Source organism: Phacochoerus africanus, chromosome 1 (assembly GCF_016906955.1).
Source record: "Phacochoerus africanus isolate WHEZ1 chromosome 1, ROS_Pafr_v1, whole genome shotgun sequence".
Taxonomy (NCBI): Eukaryota; Metazoa; Chordata; class Mammalia; order Artiodactyla; family Suidae; genus Phacochoerus; species Phacochoerus africanus.
The window spans coordinates 131,925,064-131,945,975 of record NC_062544.1 but is presented as its reverse complement, the minus strand read 5'-3'; the positions used below and the strand labels follow the sequence as shown (position 1 = coordinate 131,945,975).

At 38.7% G+C, this 20,912-nt stretch overlaps 1 protein-coding gene across 1 annotated transcript in view; it reads left to right on the top strand.

Moving 5' to 3' along the window:
- The window catches only part of MDFIC2 (MyoD family inhibitor domain containing 2), a 40,654-nt gene extending 27,946 nt beyond the window's left edge, over window positions 1-12,708 (top strand). The window contains exons 2-3 of the mRNA XM_047779104.1: window positions 4,009-4,230; window positions 12,139-12,708. Of these exons, the coding sequence (XP_047635060.1) occupies window positions 4,011-4,230; window positions 12,139-12,398 (480 nt within the window). The 5' untranslated portion in view covers window positions 4,009-4,010 and the 3' untranslated portion in view covers window positions 12,399-12,708. The remainder of the gene's footprint in view (window positions 1-4,008; window positions 4,231-12,138) is intronic.
- Window positions 12,709-20,912: the final 8,204 nt, after the last annotated feature.

Genomic DNA, 20,912 nt, shown 5'->3' with positions numbered 1-20,912 from the left:
GTCTGTCTTCTCTTGAGTTCATGCCCACTGCTTCTGCAACTACTTCAAGCCCAAACAGGATTAATTTCACTGCCTTTAATCACACACTTTAATCTTGTCCCCAAGAAATACAGTTGAGTTTCTAATTTTTGTCCTAATTTTGGTGATTTTTTTCCTGTTGAAGAAAAAATTATTTTCTCTAAGTTAATGTCAAGAACTAAGTATAACATCCCAAATATAGTTTCACGAGTTCCTTATTTAATTCCAAAATAGTTTTCTCTGCAGAAGATGTGATGGCACTTTTTATGTGTTTCTGCTTTTAGCTTATGCTACTTTATAATACTTTGGGTACAATGTCAAATAACACTGCAAAAGAAGGAATCTGGGGAAATTACTGTTAGCATCCCATCTATAAAAGATGGAAGATGTCAGTAACATTCACCGAAAAATTGTGACTCACTTCGGATGTCAGAATTCTGGGTTGAGCAGACTGGGTTCTGAAATGTGTGCATGTCAGATGATTTTCTAATGAGCAACAGATAGTTCCCACTGGAGAATGAAAAAAAAATAAAAATATAAACAGAGATATAGAATTAAAATAACTTTATGAATGGCAGTTTAACTTCTCATAAAATTCTCTCAGTACAAGCCCAGTGTCTCCAAATGGTTGCTTAATGTAGCATATCACTTAGATTCAAAAATGCTATACTTAAAATTGTCGAGAAATTAAAAAGAGACTCATATACCACTTGGCTGTATACAGTATTCTCCGCCTGTTCTTATATTCCAGTAACCTCTATCCAACTTTTTTTTGTTACTGAATTACACTGTGCAAAAGCAATTTAAATTACATGCAGCCTGACTACGTGTGATAATTTGAACTGATTGGTAATTAATTCTGTAAGTGAATAGCTGCTGGAATCTATATACTCATCAAGCTTTCCCTATCAGCTCTTCCTGAGCTGCTCTTGAATGTACAGGATAAAGCTGCTGTAACTAAACAGGCAGGAGTCCCTAAGTGTGCAAGAGATAGTCTTCCTTTGGGAGCGGTACGTCTATAAAGCAAGGTTATTTGCAAGGCTCAATTTCGAGGTAAGTGACACATGACGGGATTTAGACCGAAGAAGGTTTTGCTGATGTGCAGTCCCAACAGCAAGGAAGCAGTGATAAAAGCCAAGAATAAATCAGAGGAAATGATGTACAATATAAAGGAGATGGGAAGAGGAGCAAAGCTTTTGGAACCCAGCAGGCTAGGGTTCCAAACCCAACTCTACCATTTACGAACAAGGCAACCTCAGGTAACGTATCTAAATAAGCTATCTAAGCCTTGGTTACACTCATTCATCTGTTAATATGGAGTACCAATTTATACATTTCCCATCTGTTCTGGAAGGCTGACAGTATCTACCTCCTAGTATCTTTGTGATGCTGAAGCTAAATAAGGTATATAACGCTAACACAGAACTTGACATTAAATGTACGCAACTCTGTGTGTGTGTGTGTGTGTGTGTGTAAGGCAGTGGTTTGGTGTTCAACCTGGATGATTTTGCCCCATGGAGGAAATTTGGCAATATCCACAGCCATTTTTGTTTGTCATGTCCTAGGGCAACTGGTGTTACTGGCATCAAGTAAGTAGAGGCCAGAAATGCTGCTCAACATCCTACAGTTTCCCCAAGACAAAGAATTATCTGGTCCAAAATATCAATCCTTTTCTGAGTACTGAAGGCATAATCTGAATAACTATTTGTGATAATAGCTGGTTACTCAACATTTTGACACCCAAGTAAGAAAAATAAACTATTATTTTATCATCATAGTATCATTATTTCGGTGAATTCCTCTTGGGGTAAAGGAACCCAATAGTTTCCCAATCTGTTGAGCTAATTCTATCTCTTCAATACTACAGTAACTGCTACCAACAATAGATATTTCCCTGAACTCCTGGGTCTGCCCTCCCTTTTGAGGTGAATCAAATTGCAACCAGCATAAGAGGTAAGAAATAAAACTAAACACTGTTGAAAGTCACAGCTGTTTGGAGCCTCAAAAAGAAACAAAATGGCCTAAAACAATTGTGTGTGCTCCACTGTCAGCTCCCACACCGGTTAGGAGCCTGTGGAGAGCAACTGTCAGATGATTAGCTTCTGCAAATCACCTGGTGCTCACATCAGTGGGCTGTTCCCTCCTTTCTCCACACTAGAAAGCAGAAGGCCCCTGGGCCAGGGGTTCTCAAACTTGTCTGCAGGTTGGAATCACCCAGGGAGCTACAAGAACCCCCAGGGATTGTGACCTAATCTGTTGAGGGATGGGAGAAGTTGCCTGAGCTTTAAAAACAATTCCAAATCTTTAAAAAATTGCCTAGATGATTCCACTCTGTAGATAGGTCCAGGAACCACTGTCCTAGGAGGTAAGAACACATTGAGATTTCCACCTGCCCTAAACTCAAAAGCAACTTCTGAAAGGACGACAATGTACTTGGCACGAATGTATTTCTTGTACTGAGCTGCCTAAGCCCGGTAAAATGAAACCACGTGGCCAATTGTTTTGTTTCTTTTGGTCACTCAGTAAGTATTACTGAATCAGGCACAGGGCTAGCAATGGGAAGGCAATTCTCCATGTTCACCATCTCCCCAGAGGGCTGCCGAATCATCAGGAATAATACTTGTTTAGATGTGAAGTCCCTGAGAATCAGTCTGGATGCAGGTTTGAAAAGACCTTCTGTTAAGTCCTCTCTCCATCTTGGGATCATTTAATAGGATCATGAACTGTACCACTACCCCATCTGGTTCACTCTCTAACCTGATTTCATGGTATGTTTCTCTTTTAGACACTCGTCAACGTTGTGTTGCATCGCTAATTTGCTTGATGTTTCTGAATGCTAGGGACTGTGCCTGTCTTAGTCACCACTGTATCCCCAGTGTCCAGCTCAGAACTTATTATATAACAGACCCTTGATTATTATGTGGGAGTAAGCAAATGAATATGGGAATCCTTAAAAACACCGAGGCCTTCTCAGCTGTCTCTGTGCCTCTGTGCCACAATCTCAATCCAGGACTTTGCCGGAGGTTCCCTGCCAGGAGTTTAAATGGACAAAAGAATGTTCCCAAGAAGCACACCCCTAAAGCCACAAAAACCATTACCTGAACAGGGACTTAACAAATGTCAAGGCCAAGAAAAGACTTTAAAGAGTCTTTTAAGAGTCTGTAAAGGCAGATGTAGGAATGAGCTTATTAGGCTGGTAACGTGCGATCATTTTTCTTAGAAAGGGAAGGAAATTGAGGTTTGTAGAAACACATAAATAAAACAACTTGATTGATGAGTTCCTATTGTGGCTCAGTGGAAACAAACCCAACTAGTAACCATGAGGATGTGGGTTCACTTCCTGGCCTCACTCAGTGGGTTAAGGATCTTGCATTGCCATTGAGCTCTGGTGTAGGTCACAGATATGGCTTGGATCCCATGCTGCTGTGGCTGTGGCATAGGCCAGTGGTTGCAGGCCCCATTGGACACCTAGCCTGGGAACTTCCATGTGCCATGGGAGCAGCCCTAAAAAGACACACACACAGACACAAAGAAAACTTGATTGAGATCACATATATCACTGAATGGTACTGTCCAGCATTTAAGACCCTTTTTTACTACTTCTGAGAGCCATAAAATATTACTACACTAAGCTGATAACATTCTATGAGATTATTAGTCCTAGTGAATGAATGCCTGGAATATCCCAACTCCACACACACACACACACACACACACACACAAAATAAAAACTGTAGAAATAAGTGTTGTAAATTACTGTGATAAGTGAAACCTGTAAGGTGGGTCAAATTTTATAATTACTGAACTCTTTTATTCTTGCATATATTTTCATTCAAAATAATTCTGTGCAATGATCTTCCTTATTTTAAATAAGATTTTAATCTTACAGAAGCCCAGAGTGTGAAATTTTCTGCCAGCATCCATTCCTGGATCACTAGGGGATGAGAACTATAGCAGGTCTGTGTCTGTGTGTTTTCTCTTTTCATCTAGATATGCAACTCACAAATGAAAAGCAGGCAGATGAGAAAGCCATTAATGCTATCGTTATAAATGCAGTGTCCGAATTCAATATCACAGATGGACCAGCCAAGGAAACCCCCTGTGAGAAAAAACTGTCAGCATCCAGCATATCAGTGTCCTCCCTTGAAGAATGCCAAAAGAAATTTTCCTACCTCCAAACTGATACTTCCGTTCATCCGAGAGACACCGATGGTATGTTCCTTGCAATCAATCCATCTCTAAATAAAGCTCCCCCACTCCCCCCCCCCCAAGCCCCTGGAAAATCATCACATATGCTGTTAGGAAAAAAAAAGTCTTTATGAATATTAAACAGGAAGACTTGGATTTGAAGACTCTGGTGAATGACACATGTCAAGGTCACCTTGCAATTAGGACATGCTTGGCAGATTGTTTGCTCTCAAAGCTGTGAGTCTGAGGTGAAGTGTCTTAAATAGCTGGAGTGAGGTAGAATCATTCTTGTGATGGTGCTATGAAGTAAACTTAAAAAATGGCCAATTATTTTTTTTCTCTTCTTGGATCTGGGACTGTTCAACCCATTACTCTAGGCTGAGAGTGGAAGAGGGTGGAATGGAATAGCATCAAAAAGCTGGAAAGTATAAATATAGACTGCATAAAATATAAGACTGGTTACATCAGCAGCCTGTGAAAAAAAGTTGGCGCCTCTAGGTAATATCACCTCCTAAGCATTTGACTCAGTGCACACTGACACCAAGCATCCCTATGTATGACATAAAAGGCACGTTCCATTTGCAAACCCAATTTCAAATTGACTTGATGCTAAATGATCAGCACAGTTAAGTTCAAAATCGTGGACCCTATACCAAGAGATATGGAATTTTACTTAGGTTAGTTTGCAGTGACCTTCACAGGACACAAAAACCATTCAAGAGTTTTGTAATGTTCCATGCTGACATTTGCATTTAAAGAAAGCTTGAAGTTTCTCAAAAGAAAACATCATAGAGTATAGTTTCTGGTCTATATTTAAATTTATATTTACTTTCTCAAAATAAACCCAAAAAATGAAATAAACTTTGTATAACGGGAGCTATGAAATGACATCAATTGAACTCCTGGCTCTAAAATTTATTAACTGTATTAAACTGGATACTTTTTTTACCATCTCTGAATCTCAGACTCTCAGTTATACAATGAAGCTAATAACATATCATAGGGTGTTTTGAAGATCAAATGAATGATGTGTAAAGTACTGAGTACAGAACCTGTCACATAATAGATGTTTGATTTTTGCTTTTATTATGATTATGGTTCTTAAAAGTAAGGGGAGAAATTTCTAACACATGTTATATACGATCTTATACAAATGTTGTCATGGATGATTTAGACTAGAAGCTACAGACACAATTGCCTGCAGTTGCCAGAAGATGATGTGAATTAATGAAGTCAACTGGAGGTAAATGATAGGGAATAGTGAGGACTGCGTCAAGGTGAAGACCATTGCCTCTACTCAGCTCCACCTAATTGATACTAGAAGAAAATAGAGGTTCAGAGTTGCCAGATCTAGTGTTAGGTGAAATCGACACATTTTTCCATGTTGGCAATAGTTCTGTTTCTTTTATGAAGTCCCAGACACTCCCAACGATACATGACTTTTGGCCAACTCTGGCCTGTAGATTGCCAGGTTATGACCTTGAATCCAACATGATGTCCAAGTTTCTGATTTTGTTAGTTTGATGCCAATCAATAAAACAGGAAATTCAGGAGAGTCCTCTGCATTTTGACAGTACAGTATTTAGTATTTTATCAGATCCTATCAGGGATGCATGGGTCTGATTTGTTAGTGGATCTTGTTTGTAATGACCCCATTATCAGGAATTACCATTATACATATCCACACAGTACAACAAAGTGCCCCTCCAGAACTACCCTGATCTGTCTTATCAGGTATCTCAACAGATTGAGAATGGCTAATGCAGTTAGCATGATACCTGAACCCTTATATCCTCAGGGAAGACCACAACGACCACTGCATTAAAATGGCAACCCATACTCAGGAGCCTCACTCGGGCAAAGAACCAATCACTCTTTCTTCAAAAGAGCAAAGAAGATAGTATGAGAAAAAGAATATGTGTACATATGACTGGGTCACTATGCTGTATAGCAGAAACTGGCACAACACTATAAATCAACTATAATTTAGTAAGAAGAAATAATTTTTAAAAAATTAAAATAAAAATAAATTTTTTAATTTGGAAAAAAAAGAGCAAAGAAAAGTCTTGAGGACCACTGAATTTGACAGTTTTCTTAAGGGCTAGCCTGAGGCCACTATGACCCAGGAAATACCAGTACTAAGCTGACAACACAAGAAATAGCTCAACCTTCATTTCTCACATTAAAAAAAAAAAAAAATCCCCCCTTACCCCACTGAGGTAAGAGTTTTGGATACCTGGTTAAAAGAGCATAAAACACCCAGATTAAGACCCACATATAGTGCTAAGAACCTCTCATTATCTTAGACAGCAAACATCAAGGCAATAAAGAGTTAAGTTGGATACACTTCACTTTAGGGAAATTTTGATAGTAATTAATTTAAGGATGCAGAAATTGAGAGCTGGGGTCATTGTTCGTACTGAGATAAATACAGAAATATCTTTCAAGAACAGCAGGGGAAACAGAAGGGAAAAGAGAAGATTGCATCCACTTTCATGTAGTTTGTGGTTAATTTATTTTCAAATATATAAATGAGTGCATAGGAATGGATGCTTAATTGCTAATATCTATTATTTATATACATTGCCCCACTTAAAACAGGATGGATAAGCCTCATACACGCAGATTTTGTAAAATGTGTTACATCCATTAGCACAGTTCATGGTGTGTGCTCTGATGGGGATTTAAAAGGATCTTTACTGTGCATCACACACTATGTGCTAGGACATTACTTTATTATTAAATTGTGGCTCATCCCGTGTGGTCCCTTTCCTGAAGAAAATGGAAAAAATCCGGAGCACTATCTGTGTCTCTGCTTCTGCTCCTATGTTCTAATTGTAAAAGCATCCCCATGGATGATAAAACCAGGAATACACATGATATTAGAAAACAGGCTCCTTAAAAAGAATCTGAGAACATGCCTAATTGATGTATAATTTTGAATCTGAGGTGTCTCATCCAGGTGGAAGAGGAAAAATCATAAATACGAGATACCTCAAAAGAATAGTCTTAATTACACCACGGACTACTGAATAAAATGATTACATTTTCTACACTGTAAATTTCATACAATTAAATGCAATAGTGTCACCTTATAAAATGTTTCAATTTTATAATTATTTCAGTTCATTTGCTCAGAAAAAAACATAAGCACAAATTTACCAAGTATCACCCAAATCAAGTCATTCTGATTCTAAAGAACTGACTGGAATGTTAGTTGTGCTTGTCTGAACTTAAATAGATCTTGACATATTTAAGTAGCTATTAAAATTGATAACATCAGAGATGATACCCCAGATAGAGAAAGGCATTCAGTCACACTTTATTTATTCCCACTCTGCATTACAGATATTTTTTTAAGAACTTGATGTTGGGGGAGTGGAATCACTCAATTTTGGTACTTTTTGACCAAAAACTTTTAGTCATCAGTGGGAGCCACTGTGTCATGAATCTGAGTTATTGTGTCAACTTCTCTTGGTGATAACACATTAGTCATTCAGGTATCAGAATACTGGGCTTAGGTCATGTTCATATTGCCTCTTTTTTTTTAATTTTGTTTTGCAAGGAAGGAAAGGGAGATTGTTTTTTATCTGGGGTTATTTCAGGAAGAACCATATACTTGCCTCTTTGGGTAATGATTCCCAAATACACAGGAAGTGTTTCTGGAATTAGGAATGTGACAAGGACCACAGAGAGTGGCTACAGCCCCCTCTCCCCACTCCCATCCCAGACACCATGGCAGCAGAAGCATAGAAAGGCACAAACTCAGGGATTACAGGACCATGAACCTGAGGCTGACCTTAGACAAATCAGTGGAAACTCCTTTGCACTGTTACCTTTTCCACTAAAATTATAAATGATCCTTTCTCTTTTTTTAATTTTTTTAAATTTTTATGGCCACACCCACAGCACAGAGAAGTTTCCTGGCCAGGGACTGAATCCAAGCTGTAGCTGCAACCTACACTGCAGCTACAGCAATGCTGGATCATTTAACCCACTGTGAGAGGCCAAGGATAGAACCCGCACCTTCACAGAGACCCAAGTTACCACAGTTGGATTCTTAACCCACCATGCCACAGTGGGAACTCCAAATGTGATCTTTTCTAATGAGGCAGATTCTTTTTTTCTTACCTTTTTTCTTTGAGGAATAGTTGGTTTATAATATTTTTAGTTTCGGATGTACAGTATAGTGATTCAGTTCTTTTGCAGAGTATATTCCATTATAGGTAATTAAAAGATAACAGTATGATTCCCTGTGCTATACAGTATATCCTTGTTGCTTATCTCTTTTATATACAGTAGTTTGTCTCTCTGAATCCCATACCCTTATTTTGTACACTCGCCCCCTTCCATCTCCCATTTGGTAACCACATTAAGATATAATACATATAAACAATAGAATATTACTCAGACATAAAAAAGAATGAAATATTGCCATTTGTGGCAACATGTACAGACCTAGAGAATATTATAGTTGGTGAAATACGTCAGAGAAAAGACAAACACTGTATATCACTTACATGTAGAATCTGATCACATGGGAAGTGGAAGGCTATGTCAAGGACTGAGGACTTCACTCTAAGGGAGAGTGAGTTGTTCTGATTTATGACTAAAAACATCACAGGGGGTGATGCCTCTGAGGTGGGCTCATGTGGAAGCAGTGTCTTGGGAAAGAAGACATTGCTGTGGCCTTGAGGATGGCTGATGGTGGCTACAGCTAAGGTAGATAGAGGCTGATGTGTTTCGAACTCCCCTTAGAGAGAGGGGGAGAGAGAATCAGAACTCAAGAAAGAATTGGCTCAGGAGTGTATGAGGAAAAGGAAAATTATAAGAGTAAGTCCCAGCTTTTGGTCAATTCCTCTGAGTGTTCAGGAGCCATTCACAAGAGAAAACCAGAAGAGAGGCAGGTTTGCACAGTGCAGGGAAGAGAGAGATAGATCATGATACAATGTGGCCTTGTCCAAGTGTGAGATGTTCTGAACACACTGCAAGAGAGACAGGCAGCAGGTAGCTGGATGTGGGGCACAAAGTTTTGGATGGGCCGAGACAAGTGCTAATCACAGACTATGACTTTGAACATCAAGTTTATTAAAGTCCCAAGGAATACTGCAAGCAAAGGAAAATATACCCATTCAGGAGAATGGAAAGTCCAACTTTTAAACAGTTGCACATTTTCCTCTGAACTGCTTACATTGTTACTTTTGTGCAAACAAAACCTGGCCATATGCAAAACAGTTTTGCCTGCTCCTGAAGAACTATTTCATACGTCTTTTAGGAAAAGTATGGAACACAGTTGAAAGTGGGGAAAAGTCTGTTTTCAATTCATTAATGTTGCCATGTTTTTCTGGGCAAGAAGCTCTACCTTTTATAACCAAATAAAAAGTACTGACTTAGAAACAGAAGGAAAAAAAAAAGGCTATATTCTCAAGTGCAAAATAGAGAGATAGAAGGAAACAAATGCCAACTTGACCAAAGGATTAGGTCAACATACCTTTTTTTTAATAAATAAAATCTACGGTATACATCAGAAGCAGAGACCTCCAGAGTCTGCCAGAAGAATGTTGGCAAGAGAATTTGAACCATCGGTAATACGCCCTCAGGAAATTATAAGGTCCTTTTATGAAGAGGTTTTCACACACTGATAGGAAACACCAGCTCCCATCCCCACAGGACACCCCGTACCCAACTTGACTTAGTTCCAACCCAAACTTTCAGTTCCATACCTACAACAGACAAGATCTAGAGGGAAAATCATCTTTATGTGGTCATGGGCCTGAGTTAGTCTCTGAGTCTCCAGCCTAAGAGATCAGAGAGCATTTGCTTGGAGTATTTCCCAAGAACCCCTTCTTCACCAGAAGATCCTATAGGAGCAGTCCTGGTACTGAAAAAACATGATGAAGTTTTGGGCCCAGGATCTGTGACCACCAACATACCCTCTTCAGAAATGCATATGCAAAAGAGAGTCCATGTACTATACTAACTCACTCCTGAATTTTTGTGGGTAGTTTGGAGTGACTTGCAAGATCTGGGTGAGCTGCTGGCCACAGGCTAGAAGCTGGCTCTGAGTGAATAAAAAATACACTCTGTCTGGCAAAGAGATGAGTACATACACCAGAGAGGTATTATGGAATATGCCACCACAACTATAAATACTAAGGAATGGACAGAGCACCTGCAACAATATATGGCAATTAAAGTAGTCATAAAAGGCTTGGTGTGGTTCTTTAACACTGTCTTACTGGGAAGAAAGAAACAGAGGGCGAGAGGTAGGAAAAAAGGCAGGGCAAGACAACAGGTTGAAGGAAGATTGCTGTTTACCTATAGACAGAACTCACTTTAGACATTGATATGTGTCTTTAAACGACATTAGAATGGTTTTCTTTAAAATACCTGTTCCCATTTAGAGCAAGTTTCCATGTTCTCCATCCTCTTAAAGACTAAGAAGTATATGAAAAATGAAAGAACAAAAAGTTTGCTGGCAAATACTGTTAGAAATAAATGATGCGGTTCTGAGATCACTTAGGACACTTTGGAGGATGATGCAGAGAGCCAAACCTCTCCTGCAGGCTTGTACAGTCTGTTGGCTGTATAAAGGTCATTTACATTCTTAATGGAGGAAAAATAAATTATGAAAGTCTAACTTTAATCAATTGAAAAGCCTATCAGGAGGGAGGAATTTTTCTCCAACTCATGTTAGAATGTTCCTTTCAATCATCAATAGTCTTCAGGACACTGATTTTAAATACTTGGATGATATTTTACATGAACACTTACCTACCCTCACCTGTTTTTGAGACACTCAACTTTAAAAAGAGAGAGAGAAAGAAAGAAAAGAAAAAAGAAAAGAAAGAGAAAGAAAAAGAACGAAAGAATGAAAGAAAAAGGAAGAAAGAAAAAGAAAGAAAGAAAGAAAGAAAGAAAGAAAGAAAGAAAGAAAAGAAAAGAAAGAAAGAAAGAAAGAAAGAAAGAAAGAAAGAAAGAAAGAAAGAAAGAAAGAAAGAAAGAAAGAAAGAAAGAAAGAAAAGGAGAAAGAAAGAAAAGGAGAAAGAAAAGTTAAAATTTTAACAAGAGAACTGTTACATCTTCTAACTAATTCCCTTTATGGAAAGAAAAAGTTCAGTGATCTCTAACCCATCACAGCTGTTTGGCTAGAATTACCAATTACTTTTAATGCCTTAGAGATACTTTTCAGATTTTTACAAGTCTGCGTAGTAAATTTTTAAACCAATTTTCTTGAAGAGGATTGATAAGATTTCTACCACTTGAGGTGTATATGATGACGTATTTCATTTAACTTGAACATAAAATCAAGGCTTCATACAACTAGGGGGAAAAGGAGACAGGGATTGAAAATAAAATACAACCTCAAACAACCATGAGCATTTACAAAATCCTTTATGTTAGGTTTTGTTATGTGCTTTCCCCTCGCATTTGATTATGGCCGTATGGCAGATTTACTGGAATCCACATCAAACAAGTAAGAAAGCCTTGTGATGAGAAGCCAGAAACGTGTATGGTCTCTCCTTGTCCCTGAATATAATTGCTCCTGAAAGCTCCCTGCACTCAGAGAGGATCTGCTATTTTTTTCAGACAATTGCAAGGTTTCCAGATAGGTAACTAATTGTGTGACTTCCCAGCACCTCTGCGGGCAAAGTAAATAAGGGAGGTTAGAGAAGTGGCAGCACTTTAAATAACCAGATTATGTAGGATCAATAGGCAATGCTCAGGAAGTTAATAAAGCAATTCCTTACGGAGCATGAGCACTGGATGGGGGTGGGGAAGCCTGAAAGGATAAGGGTGCACCTTATCCCTAACATGGATAAATAATTCAGACTTGGCTATGAAGTTATCAAGCCCATCCCTGCACCTGTTAGCCCTTCATCCAAGCCACCACATGAACCATTTTCAATTATCTGTCTTCTTCTTATACAGAGGAGTGTGCCTCCCTTATCCTCACCTGTCTGTTTTGCCAGTTTTTGGATTGTCTCCTAATGCTCCCAGATACTTGTGAGACGGTGTGCACCAACGTGTGCTGCCCCTCTCACAGGTACCACTACACCTCGGATGAGAGCCATTCCCGGAATGATTGCAACTGCAACTGTGACGTGGACTGCAGCCTTTTTGAATCCTGTCATGAGACCAGTGAATGTCTGGAGCTGGCCATGGAGATTTCAGAAATCTGTTATCGCTAATGCCACAAAGGAAGCCCCTTCCAGCAGACCTCCTTGGCCCCAAGGGGAAACTCCTTTACACTAAGACTGTAATTTCCTTGTGCTGAAATGAAAGGACTGTACACATTTCTTGGATGCCTATAGACCATTTTATTCTGCACCTGTCTGGGAAAGCTAGTATTGTCAACCCAATGGTCTTAGTCCAAATTTCCCAACCGCATGGCTCGCTGAAAAATAAGATCTTGATCACATGTGATGAACAAATCTTAAATACCTCTTAAATGCCATAGGTACAAGATGTTTCTTGACTGTAAAATAGCATGTGAAACCATTCTGTGGTATTGCACTCATTGGCTTGCATCATGGATTCAAACTTCATTCACAGATTCAGGACAAATTAGTGCATTCTTTCAGAATTGACATACATTAGCTCGTCTTTCTAATGGACTCATGCATAAACATGATGCATTGTTGGTTATTATTAATAATGCATTGTATAACATCCTTTTGTAATTAAAAATTTATTTATACAGTCTCTTAAAATTCACTTATATGTACAGTTTAGGTAGGAAAGGGAATTAAATGAATTAGCAACCATGTTCCTGTAATTACAACAGATGTCTCTAAGACATAGCCAGTGAATTTTGAATGTGATGTACTTCGAGAGAGTACTGTTAATTTGAGACTATGTTATTATATGTCTATGACTATGTCATAACAGGTTATGCATATTCTTAATTTGTTACAGAAAGGCTCTTATTTATTCTAATGAGCAGAAATAAGAATAATGTGCAAGTTTCAAGAAAATGACCCCAGATCATCAATTCTTCATTTTCCTCATTTCTGTTTGTCAGGTACAAAAGGCAACAGGATATTAAAACAGAACCACTTCATTTCACTAAACTATCAGTTGTGGAGGCACCCTGAAGAAACCCATGTCCTGGCACTCATGCAGCCCTGAGTTTCCTAATACAGCATGTACTTCAGAAGCCACATTTATTTTCTGATAATTCAAGTAATTCAAATTATGTTGAGCACTTCTTTATTCTTATAAACAAATTTCTGAAGATGTAATACAAACATAGAAAGCAACTTTCATCTCAAAACAAATTAAATGAGTGAACAATTTATAAGGAAAATACATCTAGGTCAAAGTTACTTTGGAATCTTCTTTACTTTCTGTAAGCGTGGCATCACTTACTAAAGTGTGCTTAAATATTCCCATGGAAATAGCTCACTATATTCATTGAATATAAACAGGCAAAATAGATCAATAGCCAAAGAACACAAAAATGAAAGGGAGATTCAAGGGAACTTTTTATGATTTAGACAAATAGCAACAACAAATTCCAAAATACCTATCTTTGTGTGACTTTGGTACCTCTGTTGTTTTTTATTCGTAGTTTTATTTTTTACCACACCCACGGCATGTGGAAGTTCCTGGGCCAGGGATCAAACTTGTGCCACAGCAGCAACCCAAGCTGCTGCAATGACAATGCCAGATACTTAACCTGCTGTGTGACAAGAGAACCTCCATGGGTTTGGGGGTGGGGGGGCGGTTTTTGTTTTTGTTTTTTGACTTTGGTACTTTTGGACAAAACCTGCACTTGTTTTGTTTCTGTAGTGAACTAGCATGTTTTTCTACTCTGCAATAACTTCCTCAAAACACTAAAAACTATTAATCTTTTGAAAATTTTAAGCTGCCCATAAAAAGGCATTCAACCATTCATCTTGCTCCTAATAACATAGTGCATCCATAGTTTACACAGGCTTCCTTCCTGTTTGACTGTCATACTACCCACAAAGCACAGAGCATGAGAATGGCCATCCCTTATGAAACACCAGCCTCAATGCTTTTCAGAAGCTCAGAGGCAATTCTAGACTCTCAGCGTAGAACTTGCAGATCTTTAGGGGGAGAAAAAAGCAAATTCTTAGGAAGGGTGCCTATAGCTCTTCTTACCCAATATTTTCATTTTTCATAAGAGAAAATAGAGGCTCTCAAGAACTGACTTATCCGGGACCATGTGGTGAATTAATGGCAGTGTGAGGAGCTTGAACTTGTGGTCTTGTTTTCTAGCTACACTGCACTACCCCAGGATTCTCCACTTCCTAGTCCAGCTGGTACACAGTGATACAGCTATTCCAACTGTTCAAATATTAAAATACTACCAGACTGGCTCATAAACAGTTGCTACCATGAACTTCTTTAGTGCTTACCCCACACCTCCAGCCACCTGGCCCATCTCCAAGCACCTACCCAACTCCCCATTGTCCAGCCACTAAAGGAGGAACACCTGGACACCTAGGGGTCTCTGAGATCAACACCATCAACAATATGGTACCTGGTGTCATTGATCAGGCCATGCCATCTTGGTGTCACATATTTGACCACCATTCCCTTATTCTTTCTAGTCTACATGCCCTCCACCTGGGCAAAGATCATGCATTTCAAATGTGAATTGAACGCTGGTCAATTAAAGACATAAGAGTTGTCAAATCATATTTTATAATGTGGTCAGAATACTACAAGCTCTTTCTGTGGCCTCTTTTTCCATGGTTTGTTAACTTATTCTTCACTTTCAGAATTCACCGTGCTATAACAGAAAGGGTCGGTTATACAAAGTGTGAAATTTCTTTTCTTTATAACCAATAATAAAACATCATCCTTTTTGCAAACATGAATGGCTCTCTCAATTGAATTCTTACATAATAAAACATACACAGCTGGGAAAATGCAATTGCAAAGGTGAGACAGATGAAAGAGGAATGGGGTTATTGATTAAACACAAATATCAGAATCTGAGAAAGCTCAGATTTTTCTTTTGCAATGATGAAGGCGTATGATCACAAATAAAGATAATATTGTACATTAAGGTGGGTTTCTTAGGGAAAAGAATATCCTGATTTAAGGAAGCACACTAGATAAGAGAGATTTAAGAACATACAACCTTTCCAGGGAATCCAGATCAGAGATTTCTTCCCACAGCAATATAACCAGGTAAGTCCATTGTCTTTGCTTTGCTCAATGGATTTTTATAAAAATCAGTGCTTCTCTAAAAGCCCACGAAATATGGAAAGCTATGAAGAAATGAAGCTACATTTAACTTGCTAATGAAATTTTCCCACTACATCAGCTGATAATTTTTTTTCTCTTTTGTCTTTTTAGGGCCACACACATGGCACATGGGGGTTCCCAGTCTAGGGGTCAAACTGAAGCTGTAGCTGCTGACCTAGGCCACAGCCACAGCAACTCAGGATCTGAGCCACATCTGCAACCTACGCCACAGCTCACAGCAACACCAGGTCCTTAACCAATTGAGCAAGGCCAGAGATCGAACCTGCATCCTCGCGGATGCCAGATTCATTTTCCGCTGAGCCACAATGAGAACTCCCAAGCTGATAAAATTAATTATCAATGCTGGACCACCAAAGTTAATAAAGCAAAAGTTGCTTCAGCTTTCTCCAAGGGAATAAGACAGCATATTCAGTCAGGGAAACCTTACAAATGTGAAACATCAGAAGAAGGCACAACAGCATGTTTTTAAGGGTAAATGTGTAGGTGGAAATGTCCTAGGGACAGAATTTGTTATCCAATGCCTCCAAATTTCTCCACTACAAAAAGGAGCAAAAGACTAATACATACAGTTAAGGACGGTCCTTGGACTATAAGAATTTTGCCCATCAAAACTCAGTTTACCAAGGTTACACAAACTGATGACGTGTGATAAAATTATAAAATTTAAGGCATTTCCTATAATAAAACAAGGCCTGTGGAGAAAAAAAAATTATAAAATTTAAGTACTAGGTTTAATAGTTTGTTGGATGTTCTTTTAAACCTAAACAGTTGCCATAAAGAGCCTCATATGAGCTGTTCAGAAAGATAAGGTGAATAGAGAATAATTTCCTGGTGAGTATAATCAACAATGAACTAAAATTGTTTTAATAGGCTCCACTACATAGGTCTAGATAGCTCCTTCCATTGCAGGAGAGGGGTCCAGAAGGTGAGGAGGTAAGGAATAGGACCCACATTTTATTTGAATAAAAGTGCCACATTCTAGTCTACCATCCTGATATGTTTCACAGCATTGTTTTTGCCACTATCACTGAAGCAGTGGTTCTCAATGAGGGGTGATTTGGCAATCATTCGGCAATCATTCAGCAATGTCTAGTGACATACTGGTTGTCACAATGGAAGAGGAAGGATGCTCCTAGCATTTAGAGAGTAGAAGTTAAGAATGCTGCTAAACATACTACAACACACAGGACAACCTCCTAAAACAAAGAACCCTGAAAGCCCTTATATTACTCTCAATGAACCATAACGAAACCAGCCTCAAAAAACTGTTGGAAACAGACTTACGAAACTGTATTCTTTTGAGAGAATACCCAGTCAACCTTAAGTTTCAAAAAATTATGAAATAATATCTTACACAAGCATGTCCAAAGTACAGTATGTGACATACATATACTATGAAATTATTCCTCACCTATGTGAAATTAAAATTTAGTTGATTGTCTTACTTTCTATTTGCCAGGTGCAACAGCTGTAGTTCAAAAGGCTCCACATTTTGAGAAGTGATGTGAGGAAGTGATGATTCTTCAGCTCCCTCTCAACCTCCAAGAGAGGAGGGATTGTTAATCAATTTGGTCAGATGCCAGCATATTCATTGGGCCATGCTTTACAAAGAGGTGTAATTTAGGTTGGGGGGAACTGGCTTAAAGTTCAGAATGCAGGACACTCCACTTTCCAAAGCAGGACACTCTCACTTTCCCTCCTGTCTGAGGCTGATGCAAGGCCTACTACCTTGGACTAAGCTGGTCATGTCATACCTCTGTTGGTAAGTGAGGAAGTGCCTTAGCCAAGGATCTATCTTGATTCATGAGGTAGTAAGAAGACGTCCTCATGCAAGCCTTGACATCTACACCATATTTTCTGATTCAATCTTAGCTAGAAAGACCTGTCTTAACTGGTACTTGAATTGCTAGAAGGGAGTCTATCCCTCCCGTCCAACTATTTTCCTTTCCATACAGCTCTCTCTGCCAAAACTCAGTAGGGGAAAAGGGGTGGGTGGGAAGGTGAGATTGAGGCATTTCTTGAACCTGGATTGCAACAGCATCTAACACCTGAACTTCACCATGCAGTCTTAGTGTAGTTAGGAGGAGAACAGAGATTCTGAAAGTGTTCTCTTTACTATATTACTCTTATTTATTTTACAGATAAGATAAACAGCAAATAGAAAATATTTGATTAAGTGCTTTATATACATTATCACAATTCTCTAAACAGCCCTATGACACAGGTTCTACTAGCAGTCCCATTTTTTGGGGGGGAAATAAAGACCTAAAGAAATTAAGTAGCTTGCTCAAGCTCCACCTCAAATACGAAATTGTCACATGTCTTGAACCCAGGTCTGATCATTCCAAAGTCTATGTTTTTAATCACTAAGCCTAAAAGTTGCACTTATGAAAAGTGATCAAATCAAAATAAAGTGCAAGCATTCACTTCTAAAACAAAATTAATCAGAAAAAAATATGGCCATACTCAAAGAAACCCATTCGCTGATAGCAAATGTTTTCCAAGTTGTTATGCTGTGCAATGATGAGAATTTGGAACATCTTCAATATGCTTTTAAGATATGTACCCAATAAGTAATAAATGCAAAGTGAATGTATTGCAATTTAATCTTTATGTCAGTAGCTCTGCCCCATTCATCTATGGTTACAAAAGCTTACATTTTAGTGCTCAATTTTAGCAAAGCAACTTTGATCCCATCCTGCACATAGCATCCAGGCCAGCCCCTCATCAGCATTCCATGAGAGCATGAATTGTTTTTAATCAGTCAACAACAGTATGGTCAACCAAATGCATTCCGATACTTAGACCTTTTATCTCAAAAGCTATGCAGAAACCAAGGTCACGGTAACCTCTTTTATGGTTTATTGCTTCTCAAATGTACTTAGAGTGAATTTACAAACCCACAACTTATTTTGCGGATTCAGAGCTTTCACTAGGTTCAGCACTCTCGGACATCCTCTTTGTTTTTTCTTTCAGCACTTCCTTCTGCCTAACGGTCTTCATTGAACATCAAGTTCCCGTAAATTTTTTAAAAAATAAAACAAGAATATTGAACACAATTCTCCCAGCAGCTAAGCCACTCATTTGTAACTGAGGCTTTTCAGAAAGCTGCATTAATGTTTCAAATCACTGCCATACAGCTTTGCAATATGAGGTGCAGGTCCCTGCAATGGGAGAAGAAGGCAAGAAAGTAAGTTGGTTCCAATGCCATCACTCTGCTATGGTTACAATCAAATAATTGCTGATGTTACATTGCAGTAAAACCACCTAGCCCAGGGGGGTGTTTATGGGACTTCCCCCGGGAGGTGAGGTAGAGAGGGTTCCAAATGTTGTAGAAGGGCCCCATCAGATCCATAGACCTCATGAAGTTACCTCCTATCTCACTTTTTTTGATGGGTCTCATTCTATGCAATAATATGCATAAATTCACAAATTTGATCTACCAGTAACATTTTTACAATAATGTATTGGCCGTGTATTAGAAATAATTTTGAGACTAAATGTGTTTGTGTAGCACCAAAAATCATCCTTCATGCTTCCAATAGTACTTGTATAATATACTAAGAAATAGTAGGCTTAATGAAAACAAGAATGAGACAAATTAGGTGACCAGTGGGGAGGCTATTGGCCAACTCCAGGTAAGATTTAGTAGAGATTTGGATTAATAAGGTGGTTATGAAGTACAAGGTTGTGGGGAAGGAGGAAAAGGTAAGTTTCATATCTAGAAATGGCCTTGAAGGTTAATTTGCGATTTACTTAGGAGCAAATAAAAAGCCATTGAAGAATGGCAAGGGATTACATGATTAAAGTGGTGTGGGACGAAGATGGACCATGATGCAGTGTACAGGACAAATTAAAGCAAAGAGAGACTGATGACTAACAAAAGAGCAATTGCAATAAGGCTTGGGGTGATGAAGGCCCGAAATAGGATGGTGACAGGAAAAACAGGAAAGAAGAGATGGATGGGAAAGAAATTAGAAAAGGACCATTAGTCCTTTCTCAAACTCTTCTTATTTTAAGACTCAAATATTCCCTACTGTCTGTCACGTATATGAGTCATGAAGCCATTATTTTCATTAGGGAAGAAACGGGTTGGGGAGGGGGGAGTTTTATTCCAAGTGGAAAGTCAAGGTATATTTTTAGCTACATTAAGCCAGCCTTCTGCTGCTCTGCACACTGATGTAATTCCAACATAAAACATAATCTATAATATTCCGGGGGAACAAATCCAATTCTTGGTCATATAAATTTTCATATAAGTCCATCACAATTCATTCCCCAAACATCTCATTCTCTTTGAAAGCTGGAGCTGCAGCAAGTGATCAAAAAGAGTAGTTTAAAATTGCTCTGGAATTTCCAGAGATGCTAAATCTAAGCTGCCTACGGCGTAGGACCAATCCCCCAAACTTTAAATCAGAGGCAAAGCATTTTATGTTTTAAAAGATATATTCCTCAAAGTTTATCACAGTGTATTAAAGTCAAATGTGAGTTATTACTTACGAAATCTGGAGCTGATGTCTCCTTGTGATTACCCTAGGTAGGCAAGAAATAAGTATCTTCCAACCAACATATTTTTTACCTTTTCATCTGCCTCTTGCTATTTACAATAGAGTGAAAAATAATAGCCAAGGAGTGACTTTTTGGGGGTGGATGAAGTGCAAATCCCATCTGACTAGAGCCTAAATTGTATTCCAGGCCCCTGGCAAGTTCTGCTGCATGGGGAAGAATAATGGAAACTGAATTCTTCTCAATAGCTTGACTGGTCCTGTAGGAATCATCAGTAAATACTCATCTGATGAACTTTCAGCATATTTGCATTGGCTGAGAACCCAGTGTATATATTATTGGTCCTGCTTGAAAGTGACTTCTCTCTGCCCTTGCTGGTGTTTTCTGCATGAGGGCAATAGGTACACCATGATCAAGATGCCCTGTGAAACCCTAGAGTGAGCAGAAATTTTATAACTAAATAATCATTTATATAGAAAAATTAAAAATCCCTGTCAATTCTTCTAGTGTTATCTGTTGAAAACATAGCAATTATTAGTAATTCAAGGTTCCTCCCAAGGTGAAGGAAGTGAGAGAATGGAGGACATCCTTTGATTTAAAGCCATCTTGGATTCTTTTCTGTAGGTGAAGTCAGATTATCACGTAGGCACTCTGAATTAGAGGAGCATCTCAAAGTTTCACTGTCTCAAGTACCCCCCCTTCTGGTCTCAGGATATTTGGGCTACCAGGACACTTCTGCTTCAGAATGCCCCATTATAACCCAAGTATATCCTATTAAATGGCTTTACATGGCCATGTAACAGTGGATAAGAAGGTTGAGGTCTAAAGACAGACATGGGTTCCACTCCTGTCTTCACTATTTACTAGCTAAAATGCATTGAGTTAGTAACTAAACCTCTCTGACTCTCAGATTCCTCCTCAACAAAATGTTGTGATTAATGCCTATCCCATGG